The sequence below is a fragment of the Motacilla alba genome, chromosome 1A (assembly GCF_015832195.1).
Source record: "Motacilla alba alba isolate MOTALB_02 chromosome 1A, Motacilla_alba_V1.0_pri, whole genome shotgun sequence".
NCBI lineage: Eukaryota > Metazoa > Chordata > Aves > Passeriformes > Motacillidae > Motacilla > Motacilla alba.
In genome coordinates, this window is record NC_052031.1 from 11,905,524 (window position 1) to 11,932,426 (window position 26,903).

At 37.8% G+C, this 26,903-nt stretch overlaps 1 protein-coding gene across 13 annotated transcripts in view; it reads left to right on the forward strand.

Annotated features, from left to right (window-relative positions):
* The window catches only part of MAGI2 (membrane associated guanylate kinase, WW and PDZ domain containing 2), a 695,213-nt gene that overhangs the window by 545,005 nt on the left and 123,305 nt on the right, over nt 1-26,903 (forward strand). For all 13 annotated transcript variants that reach the window (XM_038153728.1, XM_038153732.1, XM_038153729.1 and 10 more), the window contains 2 exons: nt 1,806-1,927; nt 3,385-3,567. In XM_038153728.1, the coding sequence (XP_038009656.1) occupies nt 1,806-1,927; nt 3,385-3,567 (305 nt within the window). The remainder of the gene's footprint in view (nt 1-1,805; nt 1,928-3,384; nt 3,568-26,903) is intronic.

Genomic DNA, 26,903 nt, shown 5'->3' on the forward strand with positions numbered 1-26,903 from the left:
TTTGATCATGGGTGCTCAGAACTTTATGTAGTATTTGAGTTTCATCACTGTCTTGTGCAAAGGCAAAAGCAGTATTTCCTTTACAACATGGAAATACATCAAATGGTAAACACATCACATAATTACTTTTTTCATGCTTATGTTAGTAGTTCATGATTACCTTTTTTAATGCACATAAGTCTTGCTTTCTCCATTTTTAACCAGTGAAGTTTTTTCTACCTTTATCATAAGTTTCTAGGTTTGCAATAGAATAAGGTGCTGAAGACCCTGACAATTACTAGAAGTAACAGAAAGCAAAAGTCAAGGAAAGGAACAACTATAATTTTAAACAGCCTGTCTGAAGAATGTAAGGAAATGAGAGGGGCTTTCTCTGTGTGCAGCATAGACCAAAATTTACTGAAAGCTATTAATGAAAATTTTAGACTATGAGAGTTAGCTAACAGCCACTTGAATGAGTTATAGCCACGTGAACAAAGTAGCAACTTAAGGATTTATCACATTTACTTCATCTCATTAAATCAAATATTCTTTTACATGACTGAAAGTCTTTTCAATTCATTAGCACTGGCCACTAAATCCTATTTTGCAAGTGTATTGCACTCCCATGGGACTTGCTGCCTTTCCTCTACCTCACTTCCTAATGACAATTCCACTTATCTTCTTTGAAGTGTGGTATGATCAAAATCTCAAAGGACCTGAAAAGTACTTGATGTGGCACAAAAGGTCATTGCAATGTTAAAAAAAGAGCCTTTTAGGATCTTAGAGTTGTGAAAGTTACCAGGTAACTGTCCAAGTGCTTAAACCCATGATTGGGATTGGATTTTCAGGAGACCTCAGTAGATGGTAACCCAGTGAAAACAAATAAGGAGTGACAGAAGCCTGCCCTTCCGTACATATGTATTTGTTTCCCCAGAGCATGGTTGGAAGCACAAGCCCCTTCTCTTTGTTGTGATTCTATTGTGATCCTATCTTGCAGAAATGTTCCATGCAGCCTACTACATTGTTTTGCCTCCTACAGAAAACATGCAAAACATATCCCAGGACAGGATTGAAGGATAGCTCAGTGTTTGATTGAATGTGTGCTTTAAAGAATTAAAATCAAGGATGTGGTGACAGTAGTAGTAAAGATCATAGTCCTAAACACAATGCAGAAAAACAATGGTGTAATGCCAGAGATGGACTTAATGACCTGTAGTAGGAAATGTAAAATATAAAAAAAGTATGTACTGACTTTTCTTATATTTCATATATGATCTGTGTAGTTCTAATCTGCCATCTAATTTGGTTTCTGCATCTGATTTTTCTGTACAGCTGAACAGATACACACCATAGTACTAAAAAGGAATAATCTTCAATTTATTACCCATTAGATTTATTTGTAAATTACCATCATAAAAGCACTCTGTTGTCTAGGCTTTTTTTTTTCTGTAAGTAAGTTCACTTACAACTAATTGATAGTAATGCACAAAACTGCTTGAGATCCTTTGAATCATACACAGAACGGTGCTCAAGCTGAAGACATGAAAAACTGTTGCTGTAGCATGTTTCAGCAGTGCTGCTGTTTAATATGTAGTTCCATAGATCAAAACCATTTGTATGTAGCAGATTTAGCATATTGAAGTGATAGGATGCTGCTAAGTGCTGTTCATTACACAGGGCACTGGTTGTATAGTCTCATCCCCAACAAAATTGTGTGGAATGTAAGGGACACGCTCAGGCCCATTGGGGCCAACAGCACCCTCCTGTGAAAATTGTCATTTTACCCAACTGAACCCAATTCTTAATCAAAACCATTTTTTTTCCAGCCACATAAATAGAAGAACTCAATTTGAAAACCCTGTCCTAGAAGCAAAAAGGAAGCTACAGCAGCATAACATGCCCAACGCAGAACTTGGAACAAAGCCTATGCAGGCCCAAGGTTTCCGAGGTACAGTACCATGTCAGCTGTCTTGGTTAAGATGAAAGATCCTGCTCTTCTGTTTATGTGACAATGATTTTGTCATAGTCTGGTTAAAAGAATAGTATTGCCAATGCTCAAAATGTTATCTTAGCAATTTTCCCCCTTTTACCTATATCTCTACCTTCTCCCTTTTATCAATATCTTAGCAATTTTCTCCCTTAAATGTCCAGGTTCCAATAGTTGCAGGACTCACCAGCCAACTAAAACTTTCAGAGGTGCAGAGAAAAAACAGAAAAGTTGAATCTAGTGTTTCCTAAAGACTAAAAAATTGAAAGAGCAATAAGACTCCCAAAGTAATTTTCTAAATAAAATCATAAATTCTGTTCCTGGGAATGTACAACTCTCTCTTGAGCACCCAAGATTGGCAACACTGAAATACTTAATTGTACTTTCTCTAAATTACTCTTAATTGATGTTTGGTATGTTTCTAAGCTAGCTCATCTAGCAAACATCAATTAAGTTAAAAGCCTCAAGCACAGTGTTATAGGAGTTTACAGGAATGCAGCCACTTGGTAACATAAAAACTAATGTTCTCAAAAGGAGCTGTATAAGCATCAAGCAGTACCGGTATCGACAAATGAACTTCAACATAAGGTTATAGAGAGTGAGGCTTGTTCTCCTTTGTGACAGTAGAAAGCTCCTCATCAACCTTACCTAGACCCAAATTTGCCCGCCTGCGCCCCGCTCCCAGGAGGTCCCGCAGCGTGAATGACCTGTCGCAGTGCCGGCGCGGCCCCGCGCTGTACGGTACGTCCCGCTGCTCGCCAGCCCCGGGCCCGCTGGGCTCACAAACTCTGCACCTTCCCCAACCCTCCGGCACCGACTGCAGCATGGGAGAGGAGCACGGGGACCCCCGGCACCCACAGCACACCCCGAGGCACGCGGAGAGGGGACACGAATTTTGCACAGCAGTCATGTGTGTCACTTGTTGGATGCTTAAACCCCGTGTGTTTGGAGGGAAAAGCCTGTCTAGTATTTACCTCTTCTGGTTAAAAAATGGAATGAAACATTCACAGGGGATGTTTTCTTCACTGTGGTTGGGAGGGAAATTATGAGGAATGTATTACTTTGTAGTCAAAGCTGAATTTATGGGTTAGGAAAGAGGTTTTTAAATTACCTCACAGATCATTTTTATTGTTGTGATTATTTTAGCTATGCAATATCCACTTCTAAATGGATTTCTAATATCAAAGGATATTTATTTCTTTTCATTTATGGCTGATCTGCTGTAGATAAGAAATATGTTTTAAGCTTTGTATTAGTACAAGGACCCACAAATATTTTTCCTGGAATGCCTGCACTCTTTATTTTCTTGCCTTTGATACACTGCCACTTGGTGTCAGCCAATATTGTTATGTGCTGTCCCTGCTGTGTTGTGAATAGATCAGAACTTTTGTCTTTTTTCTTTGTGTTGACTGATGTAGAAAAACCACTCTTCACCCGTGATGCATCACAGCTGAAGGGGACTTTCCTCAGCACAACTCTTAAGAAAAGCAACATGGGTTTTGGATTTACCATCATTGGTGGGGACGAGCCGGATGAGTTTCTCCAGGTGAAGAGTGTAATTCCTGATGGGCCTGCAGCACAAGATGGGAAAATGGAAACAGGTAATTATGAAGGTTCCTCTGTTGTTTTATATGAGAAATAGAATGAGAAACAGATTTCTGAGTGTCACTGCATGATTGCATACATTTTCCATATGACTTTCTGTGTAAGTATGTAGAAAAGGTAAGTTTCTTGGCAAAATTTTCTTGCTAATAAGTGCCAGGTAGCTTATTTTTCCCATTTCACAATATTTTAAGGGAAATAAGGTCTCTACATTTCCCTACATAAAAATGGGATATGGTTTATAGACTGTTTACTTAAGGAAAGAAAAGAGATAGAGAACACAGACTATTAAGTGCAAATTTATTTCTTTAGAAAGGATGGTTTTGCAAAATAATCAGTTGAGTCTCATCCAATACTGTTCTCATTAGAACCATCATAACAAGAGTTTTCAGTGTAGCATATGGACACACAGGCATTTGTGTCCTATTAAAAAAGAATCTGTGCAAATTCATGAAATAAAAGAAACTTCTGAAAAGATTGAAAGCTGTTCTGAAGATCTGGACCACCACTGCAAACATTTTCATGTTCACAGATTGATGAAGATTGCAAACCACTGTCTGAAAGGTCACATCAGGTCTATGTATGGATGAAACTCTTTTGGAGGAAGATGAATTCATTTTTCAAGCAGTTGTCATCTTCTTTAGGAAAAGACAGAGAATTAGAGAAGATTTCAGCTGGCAGGGACCTTCAGTCACTAGCCCCCTGCTTAAAATAAGGCTAACTTTGTGCTTGGATCAGGTTTCTCAGGGTCTTGAGAAAATTTTTTTAAGACACAGGTTGCACATCCTCTCTGGACTCCTGTCCCAGCGTTTCTCCACTCTCATGGTGAAGACTTTGGCCCAGAATTTGTGGATGCCTCATCCCTGAAAGTGTTGAAGGCCAGGTTGGATGGGGCCCTGAACAACCTGGTCTAGTGGGTGGCAAGGGAAGTAGATGATCTTGAAAGTCCCTTTCAACACAACCCATTCTATTGTTCTATGATTTTTGTTCTTTAGGTCCAGTTGGGCTTTCCACAGGTATAGCTGGTTACTAGGGACTGTGTTCCTGTTTTTGTGCAGCCCTGTCACTCTGTACCATCTCTCCCCAGCATAATTTATCCGTTTTCATAATTTATCCTTCCATTTCTCACTAAGACATTGAAATAAAGAAATGCTAGTTTGGGATTGCTGTTGCCTCTGTAGAAAACCCATTTCATGGTGGCCAGAGTCACTATGAAGACAATTTTCTAAATTTTGATAACAGATCATTGTGGATGGGTCACAGCAGTAGAGAAAGATCCTTTTAGTGTGTTACAGTGACCAGAGCAGACACAGAAATAAATGCAGGCACAATTGATGACAGTGGAATAGTCTGAAGTGATTTTTTTCTGGAAATTTCATTTCATCTTTCTTTTATTGTAATTAATATTTTTTTATCAGGGTCATATTCGTATGTCAGAATAAATCACCCTGTATTCTAGTTTATTTTATTGGACTCTCCAGGACTCGCCAAGTAGGAAGTGTAAAGGTTATGAAAAGTATTATTTAAAGAAAACCCAAACAGGATTTGCTTCAAAGCTAATGTTATAGTCATCATGATGTTTCTAATGCCAAAGAGATAAACAGAAAATTTATATGAAGAAACAAAATGTAAGAAATAAGTAGAATATAGATTTTTTTTGCACTGATTTTACAAAAAACATTAGTCTAATGGCTTTTTAATTCTTAGTACTTGTTGCTATTTTAACTTAATGCAGTATAGTTCCCAAAGGGAAAATTTATTAAATTAGCTGATTATGGGAACAAAGGATACAATAGACTTCCTGAAGTTCAGTAGATTTCAGTGACATAAACTCCATTTTTCCGTAGTATTTTCATACTATCTAATACATGGCATGAGAGCTTTTACTTGTTTGTCATGGCTTAGCATTCTCAATATACTCAAATATAGTTACTTTCTAATCCCTCTGAAGTGTGCGTTGGTTATTAGTGAACTTGATCATATGGAGGTAATTTCTCTGGAAAACAGGGTAGCCTTGCAACTTACTTGAATTTTTATGCTGAAATTGAATACAGGTTTCACAATACTGTTGATGGTCATTATTGTAGTCATGAATTGTGCTGAGAACATGTAAGAAAAATGTTTTTTAAAATGCATAGAAATAGCTTTTTTTTTTCCTCAGGTAATTAATTCAACTGCATTAGGAATGCAAAACAGAAATTTACATTCAAATATATAATCACTCTACAATTATATGACCCCAAAACATATAAAATTAGATCTCAGAACAAATTTTGGCCTCAAATGTCTTTGTTTTTAAGAAGAGTGACAGATTCTGATATAAAGTAATTGGAGAATCTCAGACTAATGATTGTGACATGTAACATTGGTTCTATGAGTAATTGTAAAATATGTTAATGGAAAACTGGGAAAATATATTTAAGGTCAGAATGCTTATAAAAGCATTGTTCAACAAAGTGCTTGCATTTCCTAGTATCAAATCCTTTTCACATTTCCTGAATTAGAGTTTCTCTCCCTATTGAGCTATTGTACAATATAATCAACTGAAGATATGAAAGCCTCCCAGGTTCCATCAATAGACTTTTGTTCATAAAGCTGTTAAAATCTTACATTGGAAAAATACTTGAAATTACATCTGTTTCTTCTTGTTTGTTAGTTAGGCATCACTGGATAATGAATAGATCTTTTAAAATATTTTATTTACTCTTTTGATACTGTGTGTCATCGTTCAATTTATGTGCATTCCATATATGATCAGAGACATGGGAAGCTTTGGTTATAGATCAAAACATCATATTGTGGCAGTAGGGCATCATAGTAGAAAATCTGAGGGCAGTGACAATGATCTGTGAAGCAACCTGAGTACAAGGAATAACCACAGCACTGGTGCCCCCAGCTCTAATATGATTCTGGACCCTGTCCAAAGCAAATACTATTTTTTGGCCAAGTGGTTATCAAAATCTTCATACTTCAGACCTGCATCAGATTTGGGGGAAATACAAAGGAAAGGCACTTCAAGGTAATGTCTAAGGAAACAAGCTCATAGAAAACTACTTTGGTTTATTTCTCCACCCAAAATCTAATATAGGGGTCAGAGACAAATGCTATTCAAAGAGTGAGTCTATATAAGATATTGTCACCCTTAAATGGGATCATAACAACACAGTTTGGCCTGAATGTTTCAAAATGGAGCAATTTTGAATTTCAACCTTTGGAACATAGTTGGAAAGAGCTTTCAAGATCACCCAGTCCCACCTCCCCTACCAGAAACAGGTGAACCTTCCACTAAACCTGGTGGAACTCCATCGTGTGACCGCACAGCTTGATGCCATCAGCAAGTTTGTTGAGGGTACATTCAATCCCTGTGTCCAAATCTCCAACAAAGATGTTAAATGGTGCCTGTCCCAGTACTGACCCCTGAGGAACACTGCTGAAAGCCTGGAAGCCACTGGGAACACAGAAGCAGCTGCCTGACAGTGACTTGGCATTGCTGTGAAACAAAGCAATGAGGCAAACCAAGTGCACTGAGATGAAACAAGAGATATCTGAGGTCCTGACAAGCTATCAGAACCCCTTGGTGCCCAGTGCTGGGTACTAAGAGGTATTTATATTTGTCCTAGACCCACAATAAACCTCACAAGCAGACTCAGAGGAACCACATCTTCGTGAATGAGTCAAAAACAACTGAAATTACATTCCTGATCCCATTTGCCAGATGTTTCAGAATTTGTAGGGGCTATTATGCCCTCATGTAAATCTAGCATCTGTGTGCTAATGGTTGTTAATAATCCCAAAAATGCCTTTCTAGGACATGTTTTAGCATTTGGAGCTCAATCAAGCTGCTGGATATGAACATTACATTCCACAGCATCTCTGTCTATGTTAAGCCAGCCTAGGAGCTGATACCACATTCTTTTCTGGGAGGTTACATTGCTTTGTCTTATCTGTAGCCTCATGCAGTCAACAGAAAACTGTATTTAAGATGCCCCTGCATTTGATTAAAATGCTGGTAAAAGACTGCATCTACATGAAAAGATTTTTATACAGTGAGTGATTTTGACTGACTGCTGTTCTAAGGCAAACAAAGATTTAGGCCTGCGGCTGAGTTAGATAAAAGCTCAAGCTGCAGAGGCAAAAACTCTCCTACAATTCTCAAGGTTGTTCAATGGACTGGATAAACTGAAACACTCCCACATAATCAAGCTTGGGGAAAGATTCTCACTCTCCGCATTTCAGCAAGCTCCATTTCCTTTGGTGAAAGTTTCCAGGATACAGCTCAAAGACATGGTACAAAAGTGGTTCTTGGAGTCTGGTGATGACCCTTCTGACTGATGAATATCTTTGGTCACTGCAGGTTGAACTTTCCAGAAACATAAATCTGTGGGGAAATGTCATAGCTCAACAGTATGAATCAAGAATGAGGAAATACGTTCTTTCATATCATCTGCCAAGCATGCACTTGGCCAGCTTTAGGATGCTAAATCATCTGTAAACAATGCAAACTTGGACTTGTTCTCTCAGGAATGGTAGTTTTTCTATATTAATTGATTTATTCCAGAGATAGAAATTCATAAATTAAAGATTATAAATTCATAAATTAAAGATAAGGTTCAGCTAACAGATATACTTGTCTACAATTCAAATGTCTACACCTATCAAATAATAACTTTTGTATGACTCTAATAGGATGAAGCCTAGAGAAAAAAGCTAGAGATTGGTCCCACATCTACCACTCAGAATTTCTACTGCACCTTAGAGATCTCCAAAGGAAATGAGTTGTTAGAAATCCTGGAAGGAGTGGCCCATTCCCTTGCTTCTGTCCATGAACATATGTCAAGACCCGTAACAATCTTCTGCATATGATGAATTTTTCAAGAAGCTGAGGTTACTTTAAATGTAAGAAAATTGGAGAAACCACACTTGTTGATCTAGAAAACCATGAATGTTATTTAAGTGAATAAGAGCAAGCCCAAAGCCATTATCAGGTGGTTGAGCCTACAATGTCACTAGGCTTATGAAATAATTATCTTGTTTCATTAATGCATATTTTTTTCACAGTAAGGCTAATATCTTGCAACCTTTATAAAAAGTGGAGTACTCAAGACAGAAGGAATTTGGGATAACTACAAAAGGATGCATTTTTACTAGTTCAAACAGATGCTTAATTCTGTTCTTTGTTTATCCATTGTCAGATTATGTGAACAAGCCATCATCTCACCTAATGTGAGCTCAGCTGAGATGCAAGCTTTCTAGTCTGAGCAACAGAAAAGATGACCTATGTATGCACAATCCAAAGAAGCAAATATGTTAAAATCAAAATGTATGTTTTGGCAGTCATCTGGAAATGTTAATAATTTCAGAACACCACTCAGAGTATCATGATCACACACCACATTACCTATAGTCATTTTCAAACAGGTCATGTCTTTCTGAAGTGCTGTCAGTCAAAATCCAACCAATAATCTTCTCTTCTACAACATTTCACTACCTTGGTAGCCAACTGTTTACCACCATCTCAAGAGGTGCACTGGCCAGGAGCTGGTCACGTAGATGTGAGGCTTGATTTCCACAGTACCTAAAGCTGGCTGAATTTAGTTATCTCACCTGCCTGACACCTTCTCATCCAGTGACTCCAGGAAAACTGGCTCCCGAAGTTAAGGCATGGTGTTAGGAAAATGAGAAGCTGTGCTACTAGTGGGACCACTGAGGAAGGACTATTTTTTCATTGGTCTTATGCATCTCCAGGCTAAAAAACTCTTTTAGTATTCACCAAGGCCTCATGAAGCATCAGTCTTGTAGCTGCATGGTGATGCCAGGTGAAGCAGGACTGGGAGAGCAGAGCAGCACATATAAAACCAGCTTGTATTATCTTCTTCACTTGCTTTCCCTGCTTTATTTGGAAGCTAGGATATTTCATCTGATGTTTTAGTCTAGCTGAGACTGCACATCTCTCTCTGTCTCCATATGTGGCTAATCATCCCATGGAGTTCAGAGAAAGAAAATTACCTGTTTGGAAAGCAACTAACAGGAATAACAGAAATTACTTCAGGCATTGTGGAGAATGACTTCCCCCACCCACGTTAGGCCAGTCAGTGTGAATTTGTGTTATATTTACTGCTTGTATTCCAGCATCCTCCAGGCTGATGATGAAATGGTGCAAAGCACAGCAGAAGCACTATATTTGCATCAGGTACAACCAAAACCGATAGTTCCTTCCACTAGCAGTGCTGGTTACATTTTCTTGTTTGTGAGACATATGGAGAGTAACTGTTTCTTAAAACCTCAGCCTTGTTTTGCAGTACCAATCTTCTTTCATTTCACGAGTTAATTTGGCTTTTTAAATCAAGGAGATTATGAGGGTTTGGAGAGTGGAACCACAATATGAGAGCTGTGGTCTTAGCACCAGGCGTAAGGACAGATTTAACAGATGCCCTGCTAGTTCATAGCTGAGACAAACTGATATAACCTTTTTTTGTTTTTTCGTTTTGCAGTACACAGCATCCCATTTAATTTAATCCACTTTATATTTCTCACCATAAAAACTTGTGCATCATATAAGTAGTGTGAAAACTATGCAAGAGGTTTAGAGTTAAAAGTAACCCTGTTTTAACAGTCTATCAATTTGCTAGTCCTCACAATCCTGAGTCTCTAAGTAACCAGAATTCTTTAAAGCAAAACTCTTAATTATTTTTTTGTCTTTAAAGGGTACTAAATATGAATATTATCTTCAGTTTTACAGGACAAATCTTCTGTTGCCTTGTCACAGGGGAAAGTGCTGAAGTATGACAACATTATATTTAAGGGATTTCAAACACCAAGCAGGGGAAAAAATGCCAGTTTAACTATTTATTTGATATCATATATTAAGACTCAACTTAGATGGGGAAAGGGATATGACAGGTGGTTTTAAATGGGTGATGGTGGCAGTAGAACTAATACTTCCATCTTATGAATATTAATAGCAATTAAGAGACTCATTTTCAGTCCCCTGTTCTTTCAAATTTTAAGGCAGGCAATTCACTGAGCACTGTATGTAAATAGAAAGACAAGAAGGTAGTACTTAGGTTGCTAGAAATTTTTCATACTTGTGCTACTTTCTTCTAAGATTAATTTTTCATTATATTTTTTATGTTTCTATGGCTTTCAGATAACTTGGGACAGGAGTCACATTAAGATCTGTAAATTTTTCCTTATGTTGACCAAAGGAGGAAGAAAGGTGTCTACTTTTGTCTCAAAGTTACTGAATTTTAATTTCCATGAGTTTCTTATTTTAGTGTTTTCTTCGTATTTTTCTTCTTTTGATATTCACTATATCAAAAGGTACTCACTGAATGATAAACAGGACAGAGATGAGCCTAGACTAAAAAAAGTATCCATATTTTGTATACCACACACTACTGCTGTCTACATCTGAGGTCTTTGTGTGCACCTTGTCAGATTTTTCAGTTGGCTGGTGTGATACTCAATATCCATGTGTTCTTTCTGAGTTGCAAAAAATCCATGTGTCACTATCTGCTCTGCCTGATAGGGATTTAGAGCTTGAGTCTGTGCTGCCCCTCTGAGCTACTGAGCATCTTTAAGTAGTGCCTACAAATAGGCATTCCTCGAGCTATGAAGACAACTTTTGATGCTTTTTAGCCCTGTCATTTGTCTATTCCCTTGAAGTCTTCAATTAAAATTACTGATGCAAACTGAAAGAGTAATTGTAGCAGAGCATCTAAGTTGAATTTTAAAAAGCTTCTGAAAATGGACAGTGTGTTTTTTAAGTCACAGGAACAATTTAAAAAATTCTTAGGAACTCCTTGTCTCCACATCACATCCTGTTCTCACTTCATGGGATGACTCAGGGGTCCTGTTATTAGCACAAATGGAACCCAATGGTCTCTGCCTCTGTCTTGGGGTTTAGCCCTAAAGTCTGCCATAACATAGACATTTTGGGAATCTTCTATCTCACATTTTACTCTTACTACCTGAACTCGAGGTGGTTCAAAGCAGGACACTAAGGAAGATAGTGCCCTTTCTTCCCTGGGTGTCCATTGCGGCGGGCTCATTCATGCATCCCTAAATCCAGCGTGTGCAGCAAAATGCTGACTTCCAGGGGCAGGAAGGGCCTTCCTGAAACTGCCCCGCTGGCTCAAAACACTGCATTTGTTTTATGTCCTCCTGTGGAATTAGCGGTGCCCGCTCGGCTTCCCACCTACCCTGGGCGAGCCTGGATTCCCAAGGAGGGTGGCAGTAGTGAGGAGAAGGGAGATAACTACACTACCAATATGTGGGTGCAATTCAGTTGCATAGACATAGGTGTCCATTGCCATTAAAAGTTCCAGGGATCCCACCTAGCCTCCTCCTGCCTTCCCAGCCAGCACTCCCTTGTAAGTCCTGTGAGCTATGTGCAAGTCACATACAAATATCTCAAATGGCGAAGGCTGTCACAAGTGACATGAGACACCTGCTGAAACAGCCTCATTCCTCCTTCAACAAGGAGTCTGTTTATAGACTCCTTTGGTTTTGCTTATCATCGATTAGAGCAATCACTGATTTATTGATTGATTAATTACTGTAATAATAATCCTTTCTGACAATTTTAAGGATGATTGTTTCCCCTAGCCTAATTCAAAACTCACATTTGTGGTTTTATGAATACTTTAAAAACACAAAAAAAAATCTTTTTTAATTAATAGCCCTAATTCTCTCTAATTTAACTGTTCAAACAACAACATTATAAGAAGTTTGATGATTGAGTTCAACCATATACAGGGGATTATAAATTCATTTTGTTTTCCAGCACTCACAATATTTTATTGCATATATTATTGGTACCCTTAAAGAATATGCCAATATCAGGATTGAATATTGTATATGTAACTTGTTTTCTTTCCTATGGTGACTTTTCTTCAAAATTCATTTTGAAGTGAGTCACTTATTTTTTTCAAGTCCACATACTACACAGAAATTAAGGAGGAATCTGAAAAGAACACCAATCTTTCCTTTTGCTTTGATAAAATCCATATTTATACACAGGCAACAGCTCATAATACTCATGGTTTATGGCATTTCATTATGAAAGAAATTCACATTTATTGACACTGTATTTTGATCTATGATTATCAGTCCCAAGAATGATAAGGTGTGCTTGTTACTTGAAACAGAAAAATACTGGACATGTAAATAAGTGAAAGTCTGGGTTACATAAGTGATATTCTGCAGGAGAGAATATATGTGCAGGTCTGTTTATATGTTGTGTTTTCTAATATTTAAACCATTAAAGCAACTCTTCCAGCACCTACTATAGATAGAGAAACCGATGATGAAGTAATTTGATGGGAAGGTATAATGGAAATATGATTGATGATAATATAAAAATCCTCTCTCTTGTCACAAATGCAACACAAACCATAAACACAAGGCATACACACTCTGTTTAACCTAAGACACTGGCCTCAGTCTCTTTCTATTCTAGAAAGAATAAATGGAGACGTTCTGGTGCTCAAAGGTGCTATATCTTTAGCAGAAAATGAGATCATACAGAAATCAAGAAATATGGTAAAGTAAAATGTGAAAGAGTAAAGGTGAAAAAGCAAAGATTATATTTGGGCACAAATTATTCAAGTATGTGCAGTCTCATATTCCTATTAATTCAAGGTCTGACTCCATGGAAAAATGGCCACAAAGGGCAAAAGCATAGACAAGGATACTAAAACATTTTCATACTTATTTGAGTATGCAAAATACAGAGGCAGAAAAAATGTTGACTTATTTATTCTCTCCACTATCACATCCCAATACACCTTTATTCAATTTGACTGTTCATATTGAAATAATCACCTGTTTTGTGTATGAAAGTTCTAGGAAGCCCATAAATTCATTCTTCAATCTGAACTTCACCATGAGAAATCTGCAGATTCTGCTACTAAGACATTTCACATAGACCAGGAGATGATAAATATATTGTCAAAATCCTCACATTTATTAGGACAGTTTTTGTAAGTTTTGCAAGTTGCCACTTGAGTAAGCAGCATGCACTGAACTCAGTGGCTGCCAAAAATGCTGCAGTTGCAGAACTTACTTTTATTCTATCAAATGTAATTAACATGTGTCTCACATGATTTGGCTATTTGTATGAACTGACAAAAATATACATTGAAAATAATAGTCATCATCTTCTCATGTACTATTTCATTCAATAAATAATGATGTTTTGTGTCTTTAGAAGAGTGATCTATGAGGTCAGAAAGAAATTCTCGCTATATGAAAAGATGACAGGGAAAGTGAGAATTTCATATTGCATGATGAAAATAATCTAGAACTGTACTTTTCAATCATGTCAGCCATGCCACATTTGATTTTCTTTTGTTTTGGCAGATAGGGCTTTATTTTACCATTCAATTATCAAAACAAAAAGTATGTATTAAGCTGAGCTTCAGATATTTGTTTTAATTTTTGTAATAAACAATTAGTAGGTTGATGTATATTCACCTCTGCCTCCTCACTTGTGCAACCAAATAAAATCTGTACCTATATTAAAATCTGAGAGTTCAAAAATTCCACTCATAATTCTTGGATAATTTAAGAATAAATTAGGTAATTAATTTTGAGATACAATTTCTGCTGTACATTTAGAATGGCAAATATCTGTCTTAACAGTTAGCAAATATTTTGCTTGAGCATACTAGTTTACATCGGTGTACCTCAATTTCTTCATCCAAAAGGAGAAACAGTCATTTTAGAACTTGGTAAAGTGCAATAACTATTGGAAGTTAGCAACTCCCATAATAACTGCTAAAAACAAAGTGAAGAGAAGCCTAATGGAGTTCAGCTTAAGATATTAAGGCCAAATACTGTCAAAGTCCAATTGTGCAACATATATTAAAAAACAAATCTGTGTTCAATCACACATGGATCAATATTTTTGTCAGTGCTCCGACTTGCATCATTTGATGCATGGCATGAAGAAAAACTATCCAGAGCTGCGTCAGAGATGACAAAACATTTCCAGGCATATAAATCATATTTGAGGAGCTTTGCAAACCTTTAACTAATGGGGAGTTACAGAGACATTTGAGGGCATTTTATTAGAAGTTCACTTCTAACAGCATCTTTCACTGTCTGTTGCCAGAATCAGGATATTAGCACAGATACACCTCTCCTCTGACCCTGTTTAGCAGCTCACATGGCCTTTATAAGAAGAGCAAAGTTTATTCCAGCACTTATGCGACTGCCTCTTTGTAATTGATGACTCTGACATTTAAAAAATAGCTTGTTTGTTTAAAGACCTGTAATGAAAATGTTTCAATGACATAAGGAGCACTTTTCCAACCAGGAGGTGGGCAGGAAGTGAATCCTGATGGAAAGCGAGAAATCCCTGGAAAAATTCTTCCAGCCTTTTCTCTCTCTGCCCCACAAAAGTCTTCTCCCCTCCAGCAATCACATAAGTGTGGTGCTGTCTCTGAGTTGGTGGATGGAGGTGGAGCTCAAGGTGCCCTGCTGCTCCCAAAAGCTCTGTGTGCAGCAGTGGGAGCTGCCTGAGCACCACTGGCTCCTCCTCAGCTCCTCCTTCAGCAGGTACCAGAGGGAAGCAGTGTCACAGTGGTAGAGCCTGGGTGCCCTAAACACTGCTCTGCTGCCATGCCCAGATAAGAGGGCTGTGTGCAGAGCTTAGACAAATTCTTGGTGTCTGGAGCTTTGGTGTTTTGCCAGGTGTTGGGTATCAGCCTCAGGGGGTGACTGGCTGTTGGAGAGGGGAGAAGAGGGTCCAATCTCCAGAGACCCGGGTGCAGAACAGGGAGAAAACCAACTGGAAGATGATATGCTGGAGCTGAAGATGACATAATTTGTTTTTGTTCTGCAGGGAGGCAGGGAGAAAAGGCAGTAATTTCATGCTAGAAATGGCTGAAGAGTGGGTGTTTCTATGCATGTGTGAGCGTGTAGGAGGCAGGAGGGGGAGGGCAAGGTTCTAAGGAAAAGAAGAAAGGAGCTCTGCAAGAAAGGTCTGAGAGCACTGATGTGAGTACAGATCTTTAAACACTGGCAGTTTCACTCCTTTTGATGTATTGCTTTCTTCTTTAGCTGCAAATGGAAGTAAATTAAAATTCTTTGTATTAAACTAATCTCTTCTGCATTGAAATCAGCATCATTTATGCAGTATTTACTGAGACTTTCTTTGCCATACTGAGCGTCACCTGCAGTACTGCTAGGGAGAAGTCAAATAATATTGGACACCCTGTCTTGATAGCTGTTCCTTGAGAATTTATTCATAGGCTAAAAGTCAGTCATGAAGCATGTTGGACTACACTGCTGCTCTGTTATTTGTGATCTCTTCTATTCCACCTTTACATAAGCAAAATAGCAAGTCTCAATAAGCAAAGGCTATCAGCAGTTCATGATTATTGGCCTGAAATCTGCCTATGAATCCTGGAAACCTGTCAGTTCTGAAGAAGCTGTCAGCCCTAAGCCTGTAACACAGTGAAAGGCTGAAAGAGCACTGAAAAAAAATTGGTTGATTGAAAAAAATGCATCAGAAAGAGGTGGGAAACTGGAAAATGTGGAAATTGAGGTAATGATGTGAAGTTGACAGTGTAAGGGGAAAGTGGAGAAGCATCTTTGTATGGGACTGAAAGACACAGTAGATGTGTGGGGCAGCATTAATCATACCCCCCTCACTAGCAGGTTACGAGGAATATTCTCCTGATGTTGGGCAAAGTCTCAGGCAGTGCTCTTGGTACTTGTCTTGTTTGTTGGAGTCTGGTTGACTTTTTTGCACTGAAACTTCCACAAAAGTTTATGAGCCTGGTGTGCCCAGGCAGGTTTTCTTCAGGCAGCTTAAGAGAATGCATCCATCCAGAGCAAAGACACTGCCTCCTCTCAGACCCTCTCACTGGCACTGGAAACCACCCGTTTATCTAACCTTGTTTATCTGGCAAGTGGGATTGAGGGTGGATTCCTCTGTCAAATTTCACATAAAAGTCATGTAACGTGGCAGTGCTACACATGGTGTGAAAATATTGATTCACATTTTAATATCCCTTTAGAAGGTTGTTTTATTTTCATGGGAAGGAGTTGTTCTAACACAGATGGGAGAAGTTGAAAACACTCATATCATCTCTGGTCATTTTCTAGAGAGGTCACAATGGCAGCATCCTTACTCAGAGTTCAAAAAAACTTAATTTTTTTGGCAGATTTTTTTTTTAATCTCTGTAGTCTGTCTTGTTCCAATTATTTTCTGCATATCAGACAAGAGTATATTTTTTTAGGCCAAACTTGATTGCATCAAAAGAAAATGCCATTGACTATTATATAAGAGATTCAACTGTTTCTAGCACAGTTGAAAAAGTAGCTCGAAATTGTTTGGGGAAATAGGGATAATAAGAAGAATTATACTTGAGCAATTGTTTATGCCAAATAAACACCTCATGTGTGTTATTATTCATTTTAATGATGGTTTTTTTTTGAATGACAGGACAAAGGCAATAATAGGTTTGGGGAGAGTGGTCTTTGTAAGATTATCTATGGACTGGCAAGGACTGTGCAAATACAGGAATGCCTTCCAGGTGCCTTTGCCAGGATGGGGGACAGTAGGCACTGTCAGAGAGATTCCTCTCACAATTTCTTCACATCATTATATTTCCCCTTTCCATTCCTGCTAGTATTTTTTCTCTATTTCTATCACTTAATTGACGCTATCAGTTCCACTAGTCCCCTGTGCTAGGCTGGCTTTGAGGGATCTCTGGTGCTATGGAGCTCTTTCTGATAGAGCAGCCCTGAAACTGGACATGTGGGCAGGTGCTCTCTCAGGGTGAAGGTTGTCCTGTGCCTTCAAGCCCAAGTGAACACAGCTGGAAGAAAATGTGCCACCTCTGCTTATTGGAAGGTCTGCACCAGAGAAACAGCTATGCTTGCTGTTCTATAACTTCCAGATTGCCTCAGAATCCAGAACGTGCTCTCCAGGTTCTAGAGTAGATGGACCACTTATTCTCCTTCTAAATAGTACTGTTTTTGAAGCGAGCTGAAGATATATGAATAAATGTGAAAATATGCGTACATTTCAAAAAGTACCTTTTAGATGAGTTCTACTAGGTGGAACTGTGGCATTCAGCGTTTAGTTTGCAGCTCATTGCAATAAATCTGGGAGGACAGTGAAGTCAGAGAACAAAAATGTGGTCGCTGCTAATATCAGAGTTACTGTCCTCCCTTTTTATGGTGTCTGTCATGTAACAAATAAGCACACTGAGCATTCACACTAGTTATCCCAAGCATATTGAATAATTCATAGAAGAAGTGTTAGGAATTGTGCTATAGGGACATTACCTACATGGTATGAATTTTTTTCATAAACCTCTTCCACAGTCCCAGTTAATCAGATTACTCCTTGCCATGGGAGTGCTATTACAATAGTTCTGCCAAAACAGATACAAATATATGTGCTTCTGGAGGGATAGTGAAAAGACTGGATAGTTTCAATCTCAATAAAAATAAAATGATGGAACTCTTCAGAATTTGTTTCTTCACCGTGTTTAATTGTAATTTTACTTACTATTTAATGCTGAAAGCCTTGAAAATGTTTCAAAAGCAGTTTACAGTATTACAGGCTCACTAGACATTTAATAGATTGATTGATTGGTTCATCTTTATGTATGTAAAATTTCTCAAGGCTAAACAATTTGAGGATTCCTTGCTGAGAACAGCTAAAGGACTGTCAGTTTCAAAATTATGCAAAAAACATAATGTATCAACTATTAATGGAATAAATTTAGGGACAAATTATATTTTGTAATTATAACACACTTTTAGCAATTATTGTAAAAGCTTGTTCTATTTAGTGAATTGATTTATTGTTCTTTATTTTTTATTGTTTTGAACTGGTGTAAAGTCTCTTTGATATATCATCATAAAATCCATGAAATCAAAATGCACAAGGTCAAACAAACACTGAATTCATTCACCCAGCAATGCTTAACTTTGCTGTTAGGACAGTATAATTTATGATGATGTCTCTCTTGTTAGTGTCAGCAGCTCCATCTTTGGTTTGAGTGATTCACAAAGACAATCTTGAGGTTTTTTCTGAGCTCATAGTTTGTAGTAAAAGCAGAGAGAGCTAAAATAGACAAGAAGCCATACTTTCATTTTTATACCCAAGGTTGTTTGCAATTTTTTTTACTTTGACATTAGGTACCTGAGTTTCTCTGATTATAATCCCCATTGAAAATAATGACTGTGTAGTTTCACTGTATTTCTAAGAATTGCAGTTGACATATAAGCAGTTGACACCTGACTGTTTTTTGTCTGGAAACCATTTTCAGGTTGTGCCTGTATGTGAGCATTGCTTGCATGCAAGTCTGAAAAATTAATAATTTCATACCTAAAATGCCATAAGAAGCAGAAAGAGCAAAAGGAGTTTTAATGTAAATTGCCCTCCATTTTAAAAACATGAATTTTTGGAGCAGGATTCACTGGTATAGTCCAGTCTGTTTGTGCCTTCCTGAAGCCAGACAGGGCTCATAGACAGGCAGGAGTTAGGGTTTTTAAAGATAGGGAAGAGCAAAGCACTCAGTGCACAGCAATTTCTGCTTCCTCTCTCACTCTGCTGCTGGCATTCATGTCCCACATTCCTCCTGCTCCTTGCATTCCTGAGCCCCACAGCACACACGACTCATCCACTGCTCACCCTTCATTATCCCCTGTCTCCAGTGTGCTGCATGCATTAACACATGACACTCTTGTCCTTCTTTGTGCACTTCTCATGCAGCATTTCTTAGAAGGAAGTTTGTGGAGTGGCTGTCCCACTTCACACCATTTTTACAGGCTTTCCAAAGAGGAGGAAGTTGTGCATATAATATGCTTGAGAGAACTTTTTTCCAATAATCACCTTCAAAGACTATGGCTACCATCTCCAGTGGAATGGGAGACTGCAGCTTGATCTCAGTTTCTGACGGACACAGAAGCAATACACTCTCAGGACTGATGGTGCCACCTACTTTGTCAGGAGCAGGATAGAAATCTTGTGTGGAAGCAAATGACATGAAGTGGTAGCCTTCTGAGGAAAAATCAGATACAATGATAATTTTGGGAAAGGCTTTTTAATTACCATGGGATAATTCACAGGAACACTGGGAGATGGCAGACATAGTGTGAGACTGCTTTTTCATGGTCTGAACAAATAGTCTGATGTGGCATCACAGTCATTCATAAGAACACATTTTAATTTACTTTTATTCATTAGCTAATTAAAAAATTAATAAAGATAGACATCCAGAAAATTGAGTCTTTGCTAAAGGGGAAGATATGGTTGTTCTCATGCACAACAGGGTTAATGCCCCTTTATACATAAAATCTGAGATTTGGCTACTGAACAGCAATTGATGTACCCATATTGCAGCAGTCTGTGGCAAATTCTGGAATCCAAACATTCAACTAAACCCCTACATTGCAATAGAAAATGGTGGAGTATTTGCCCTGAAATGGTGTTGGTTTTGATTAAACATTTACTACAGTGGAAATTAAGTTCCAACAATATTGTGACTTTTCAGTGCTATAAACCATACTAGAGCACCAAAAATTCTCTTCTTGCTCAGAAACCAAAACACAAAATAGACAAGGTGGATGAGACATAAAAGGAGGAAGAGTAGCTAGTGGGAGATTGGATAATCCTCATAAAAGGGGAATGGGATTCTTAGCCATAAAGCTAGAAGGCTAGAAAGTGACCTTTTCCTAATTATTATAAGGCTGGAGTTTTCTTTGTGTTATAAAGCAGTTTTAAAGAAAGAGCTTGGTGGGACTTGTGTTAATGATTTTGCCTCCTTACAAAAAAAATATTATGCAAGCTGAATTTTGTATTTTATACTGAGTAGTATTCAGAAATGAGCTGAAAGTATAATTACTCAGTGGTGAAGGTGTTAAATTGTTTTGCAAAGAGTAAAAATATATTGTCCTTGAAAATGAGTGCTTGGCAGTGCAAGAGGCTCTAGAGATATTAAGGCAACCAAGGTTTGCTTGGAAGGAAGGTCAGTCTGATAATACATTACCCTCTATTAACCTGGAAAAATACTGTAAAACCTTAGAGAACCTAAAGGAACTCCACTATTTATCTTTTTAGCAAGTAATATATTCATACATGCCTGAAAAACTATTGAGTAGATCTTTTGTTATAGAAATTATGTGAGAAGCTCTCTGAAGTTAAGGTAATTATTTTTGTAGATAATTTTACTATCATAAAAAAAGAAAATATAGAGGTAATACATAAGACAAGCCCATATAAACTAAAATTTGAGTGGCCTTTATAAAATTTATAAGTAGAAAATTAGTTATATATTAGCCGTACATGCGTATAAGCATTTGTCAATGAATCAGTAATCAAATATAGCTCCATTTCAAATGCACTGAGGTATTTATATGCAGTAGAATATCAGTAAAAATCCCTTTATTTAGCTGGAAATTATTTCACTGTTTTGATACATTTAATTTCTGCTTGATAAAATGCTTCCTGTCTTTAATTTTGATTAAAAGCATTAATCTGTAGTGATCCAGACTTCTTTTGAAATATCTGCCTCGGTAAGGTGCTGACCTTGTAAACCCAGTTGACTACTTTAAAGACAGAGCAAGTTTTGAGGATTTATATATATATATACAACAAGCAGTGCATATATATTCTGAATTTCTGGTTTGGCATGACAGGAGAAGCTCCAATAACTAGGGTGAAGCAGTGAATGAGCACACATTTCATTACAACTAATGGCCTGATTAAGATGTTAATCAGTCAGATTCTTCAGCATAAAGTTTGGTAGTGAATTTTCAGGGACAACAGCAAGCATTTCTTTTGGGAAGAATGTGGATACGTATTTTTATTAGTGTAGATTTATATTTCTAATCAATACATCAGAGCAACACCTTCAGGTTTGATGCCTGGCGTTTGGCTCCACATCCATGGTTTGGATCTGAAATAAGCACACTGACTGCTGGCAGCTCACGTTGATCTCAGTCAGCAGAATGTGAACTTGAGCAATGAATACATAAAACATCCACAAATCAAGGCTGTAAGTCCTAGCCTTAAATTAAATTAATAACCTGACTGATAGTCAAATCAGATTTGTACTGGTCTCAGAGAGACAGCTGGGGAATCAGGCACCTGGATGGGCACTGTGTGAGTGTAGCAGGAAAAACAATGTATTGATCAAACAATGATGAAAATTGTAGCTTTACCAAATAGATAACGGTTATAAAACTGACCCACTTCTGGCAGTAATGCCCACTGCAGTTACAAGGAATCTCCTTGGAAACCATAATATCTCTAAAATAGAAATGAATTTTCAAGTTGTACCTCTATAGATTTTAAATAGAGATGAATCCTACTCATCTATCTTTGCATTTATTTTTTAAGTGTCCAAAAAGTGGTGTTGCTTTCACAAATTACTAATTTAGTATGTGGCTAGTTATTCTTGTCCTCATGGTGCTAGCATTACTCAAAGAAATAAAATAGCTCTATTAACCATTTCAGTTCACATGACTGCCTATTACTAAAAATTCCCAGTAACATTTATATTTATATTTCAACATATGAAGGCATTTGTCACTGTGCTGCAGCATCTTTATAAATGTTCCATCTAATTCCTCACTTCATCCATCTCCCTTTTTCCTTCCTGGCAGTTTATGTCAGGATTCAGCAGTGGCAATGGTGTGCAGTTGACAATGCTGCTGAAAATGTCTTCCACCAGGGACAGGTGGCACATGGCCAGGATTCCCAGTGGGGCACAGGGGCTGCTTGGTATTTACATCATGCTTTTCCATACCCTTCTGCCTTTAGGCTGCTGGGAGGCTGGCTGGGCTGCTTTCTTCCTCCTGGGAGCCATTACCTAGATAAATGTGATGCGCTGCCTACAGAAATAAAGTGTGCATACAAAAGCAAATGTGTTGTAAATTTTGACCTCCTTTTTCTAAGGAAAAAGAAGGGTTTCGTTTCTTCATGAGCCTCTGCACACAGTGACACCTTCCAAAGTGATCCCAAATAGCTATGCAAACGTGGCATACATTTTTTATCTCTCTCTTCAGATCCACTGACGCTCTGTCATGCAGTTCATTCACACCAGGCATTTCAGGATGCACAAGTAGTTCCTGCAAGCAAAGCTTAGACAGAACAAGCTTACATAATTTGTAAGTAAGAGGCTACCTTGAAAATTGGACCTTTTTCTCTTTATGTGGTCTTGCCTCCAATATACTTACCATCTTTTAAGTAATTAGTTTTTTTGTAAAGTAGCAGCTTTAACATCCCTGCTAGGCTTTCAGTTGCTTGAAGAAGTGAAAACTGTTTCTAGGAAGAAAATTTGCCTACTCTGTATTGCTTTATGACCAGCATTCATTTAAGTATGCTTTTGCTATTGCATTACTTACATTTTTTAATCTAAAATGTTTCACATTTACTAGATCAGCAAATAATCAAGGTCTTTAGATTCTTCTGGAACATATTTTATTTCTCTCCCAAATAAATGCCTCTATTTAAATAGCTTTTACCACTATATGCAAAATACAAATAAAATGGAAATAGTTTCTTCTACTAATCCACATCTGCCTGAGTGTAATTACATGATACATGCTGGTTAAGCACAAAAAATTTTGAATAGACAGCTTTTTAATTAGGCATATGCATTGGGTCACAGTAGAATTAAAATGGATTCCAAAAAATTGATTGTATAAAAATGGCACCTGCTTATTCAACAGATCTGAGTCTTTGGTAAAGTTGCAGACAAGTGTCTGTGTCACATAATTGTGTTGGCCCCTGAAGCAAAGTTCAGAGCCAGTGGTCAGTCCTTCATGATAGGAATGATGAAGTCCAGTGATGGGAACAGATTTTAGCCCAAGTTATCACCCCTACAATGCTGTTTTGTACAAGTACTTGCTCAAATCTGACAAACAGATGATTTATATCTGTTGTTCAGGTTTCAGAAAGAGGAAAATCTAAGCCTATTTTATGCCAGTTTGACTGCCTGAATGCCTAGGAATACATGTTGGCTTCACTTTTTGTCCGATTGAAATAAATAATAAATTATAATAATCATAATGAATGATTGATTGAATAAATAATAATTTTATTATTATCATATATTATTATAATTTTTCCCCTGAACCTCAGTTCCCAGAGTTCAGTGAGTGAAACAAGGAGCTGTGGAGAGTGGTTACCTGTCACACACAAGTAAAACTTTCTGTATGTGATGAAGCCTGGGAAATGGGTCTTCCATGCCAGTATGAGCAGTGATATTTTAATGGACCATTTAGTGTTCTCACATACCAGCAAGAGGTCCTGAAACTATTTCTGAATGCAGAGGCAGCTGCCCATTATGTCTCCCAGCAGCTCTTTTCATTTCACTGTGGCTGCTGCAGTACTGTCTATCAGAGAAAGTTGTTATAAAGCTGATAATAACGTGGTCAGTTTTAAATTTAGCTCTTTTGATCAGTAGCTGTAGTTATTGAGTTATTGAATGCATATACTTCTCCCCAGGTTGCCTTTTTGATATGTTTTAGCAGTTAATCTAATGTTCCTCTTTAGAAGAACCAAGTATTTTCTTGGCAGGTGTTTGAAGTATTTCAGTACTAATGTGCAATAGTCATCTTACACTGCAGGCTCCTTTAAGAAGTTGTTGTAATTCCAAATTTCTTATGTAAAAATAAGGGTAATTTTATACTGAGTATTAACAAAATGAGGGCCTTTTTCTTTTCCTTTTTTTTTTTTTTTTTAATTTTTAGACTAATCAGGCTAGCATGAACTACAGGACCCTAGGCTTTATCTTTTGCCTGTAAAAGTGAGGCCATCAGATCTCAGCAGCTAGAGCTAAGTAGGTTTTATAGGGTTCTGTGGCAAGTCAGAGTACAGTAAAATCAGAGAATTTCTGTTTATGCAGAACTTTTTGAAATATTTTACAGCCAAAAGAACTGTTTCTAGCCATTTGTAATGGAAGTTATTTATTCACACACTGGATTAACTTCTATGGCAAGTGGAGGGAAGTTGAGTTTCAAAGTTTCAGAATGTAGTTTGTCTGCTACTGTTTAACTAAAGGATCCCTCACAGACTAGTTCTCTGTACTGCTGGTTGTAAGTATATGTGTGAATGTAAAAATGGCTCATTTCTTACAAATCTTTGCTTCTTTCATGACCATCAGTCACGTGCTGTTGTTATTAAAATTACCCCCATGTTTCATATTTTGATACTGGAAACGTGCTCTGAATTTATTATTAACAGGCTCCAGTGCCAGCAATCTTGCAGCACTCTGCAGAAAGAGAAGACAAGGTCACTGCTGAGAAGTGACAGAAATATCTGGTAATGACAGTAGAGAGTGTGGGTGGGCAGGTGAAGGGAAAGCTTCAACGATGAAGTAATCATGTATTGCTAGCTCTGAAACTGATGCAAAGTATGCATATGCAGAATTTAGATTATACGGGTGAGAAATGCAAGTGGGAATAAGTAATGCTGGAGAAGCTAGCAGAGTTCATGTGGGCTATAAATGCAGCAAAAATTATGCTGCCCAAGTCCTGCAGAGCTGGTGTGTCCTGTGCTGACTTGCCAAACCATGAGCTGGTTTTAGCACCGTTGCTATTGGCTTGTGCTGGCTGCAGGGGGGTAGCAGAGCTGTCTCCACCTCAAATCACAGCATTCTGTCATATTTTAAGCACATAAACCTAGCACTAGGAGCATGATAAAAACCTGTCAGAAAGAAGGAGACATTTCTGCAAAATTTCAATTGAAGATCTAATCTGCACTTTTTTCTCTGCATTCATACTTCAAAATTTAGTGAATTCTAATTAATAATGGGAATGACAGTCTAGTAGGCAATTAAATTCACTGAAGTACAGCCAGAAACCTAAGTGTACAAGAAACATAACTAGAAGAAATAGGCAAAATGTTTGTGTACAAATAGTGGGAACATGGGTAAGAAAATGGACAAACTTTACCTACAAGATGTTTACACAGAGAATCTAGGGGTAACAAAAACCTATCAAAAACAATAACTGGAGTCAACTGAATAGTACAGGTTCTTCAGAAAGAAGGTAAATAGAGCTGGTAGCATTGCCTGCAACTGTAAGATAATTTGTGATGAAACTAGTTATGTCAATAAAACAAATTCTGTTTGGATCAAACACTTCAAGCATGAAAAGGTTGGGGTTTTTTTCAGAATTAATGCTTGTGAAAAATCCCTAGGGTGTCAGATTTAATTCTGAAACATTACTGTAGAAACAAATGTAAAACAGAATCTGTCATTAAAAGATGTTGAAGCTCAGAAATTTCTTCACCAGTTACTAATCCGACTAAAGATAATGACAGTACAGATCTGGTTTTTGCTTTGAAATAGATAGGTAACAAAATGGAACCACTAATCAAACATTCAGGCACTGAGTCAATTAACATTTCATGACAATAAGTAATGATCAGCAGACTTTAATAAGCAAAACCAGCTAGTCAAATATATGAAATATTATGGGAGTTCATGTTTTTTGTCTTCATGAAGAAGACACCAAATTTCATCAAGTGTAACATACTGTGTTGTATCTGACAACAGAGGACTAGCTTCAGACATCCAGGAAATCCTCTCCAGACCCATTTTCCTAAATTTTTCAGTTAAATGCAAGAGCCTTAACTAAATCTGAGGTAACTTTAGGACAGTTTGATAAATTTGCTTGCTGTCAGTATTCTTTAAGACTCTTCAAGTCAGTGCTGAATTTAGACATTGAAGAATCTGTTTTTGTGGCAGTGTAGATTTTTGAGAGGTAGGCCACGGTATCTGTTGTCTACTGGGTGTCTCTCAAACCTGCCAGTTCCTCTAGAGAGTCTGATTCAGATGCCTTCTCCACAGATCAGATCAGATCAGCCCTTTTGGGCTCCCTCATCCCTGAACAGTCTCAAGTAAGATGAGGTTGGGGTGGCATGTGTACAGTTTGTACAGGCTAGTGAGGAAGATCACATTGGAGAGCACCTGACAGAGAGCATGTTCACCCTGGAGAAGAGAAAGCTCAGGGGGATTTTATCAATCCACATAAATACCTGCACAAAGAAAATGGAGCCAAGTTCTTTCCAGTGGCAAGAAAAGAGACAATGGGCAAACACTCAAACACAGAGGGTTCCCTTTGAACATCAGAAAACACTTTCCTGCTGGGAGGAGGGCACTGACACAGGTTGCCCAGAGAACATGTGAAGTCTACCCCCTTGGAGGTTTTTGAAAGCCACCTGGACATGATGCTGGGCAACAGGTTCTAAGGGATTCTGATTGAGCAGGGTTTGGACACTGTGACCTCTAGAGATCCCTGCCTAGCTCAATCAGCAAGCTGTAAGCAAGCTCCAGTCATTTTAGCACATTTAATT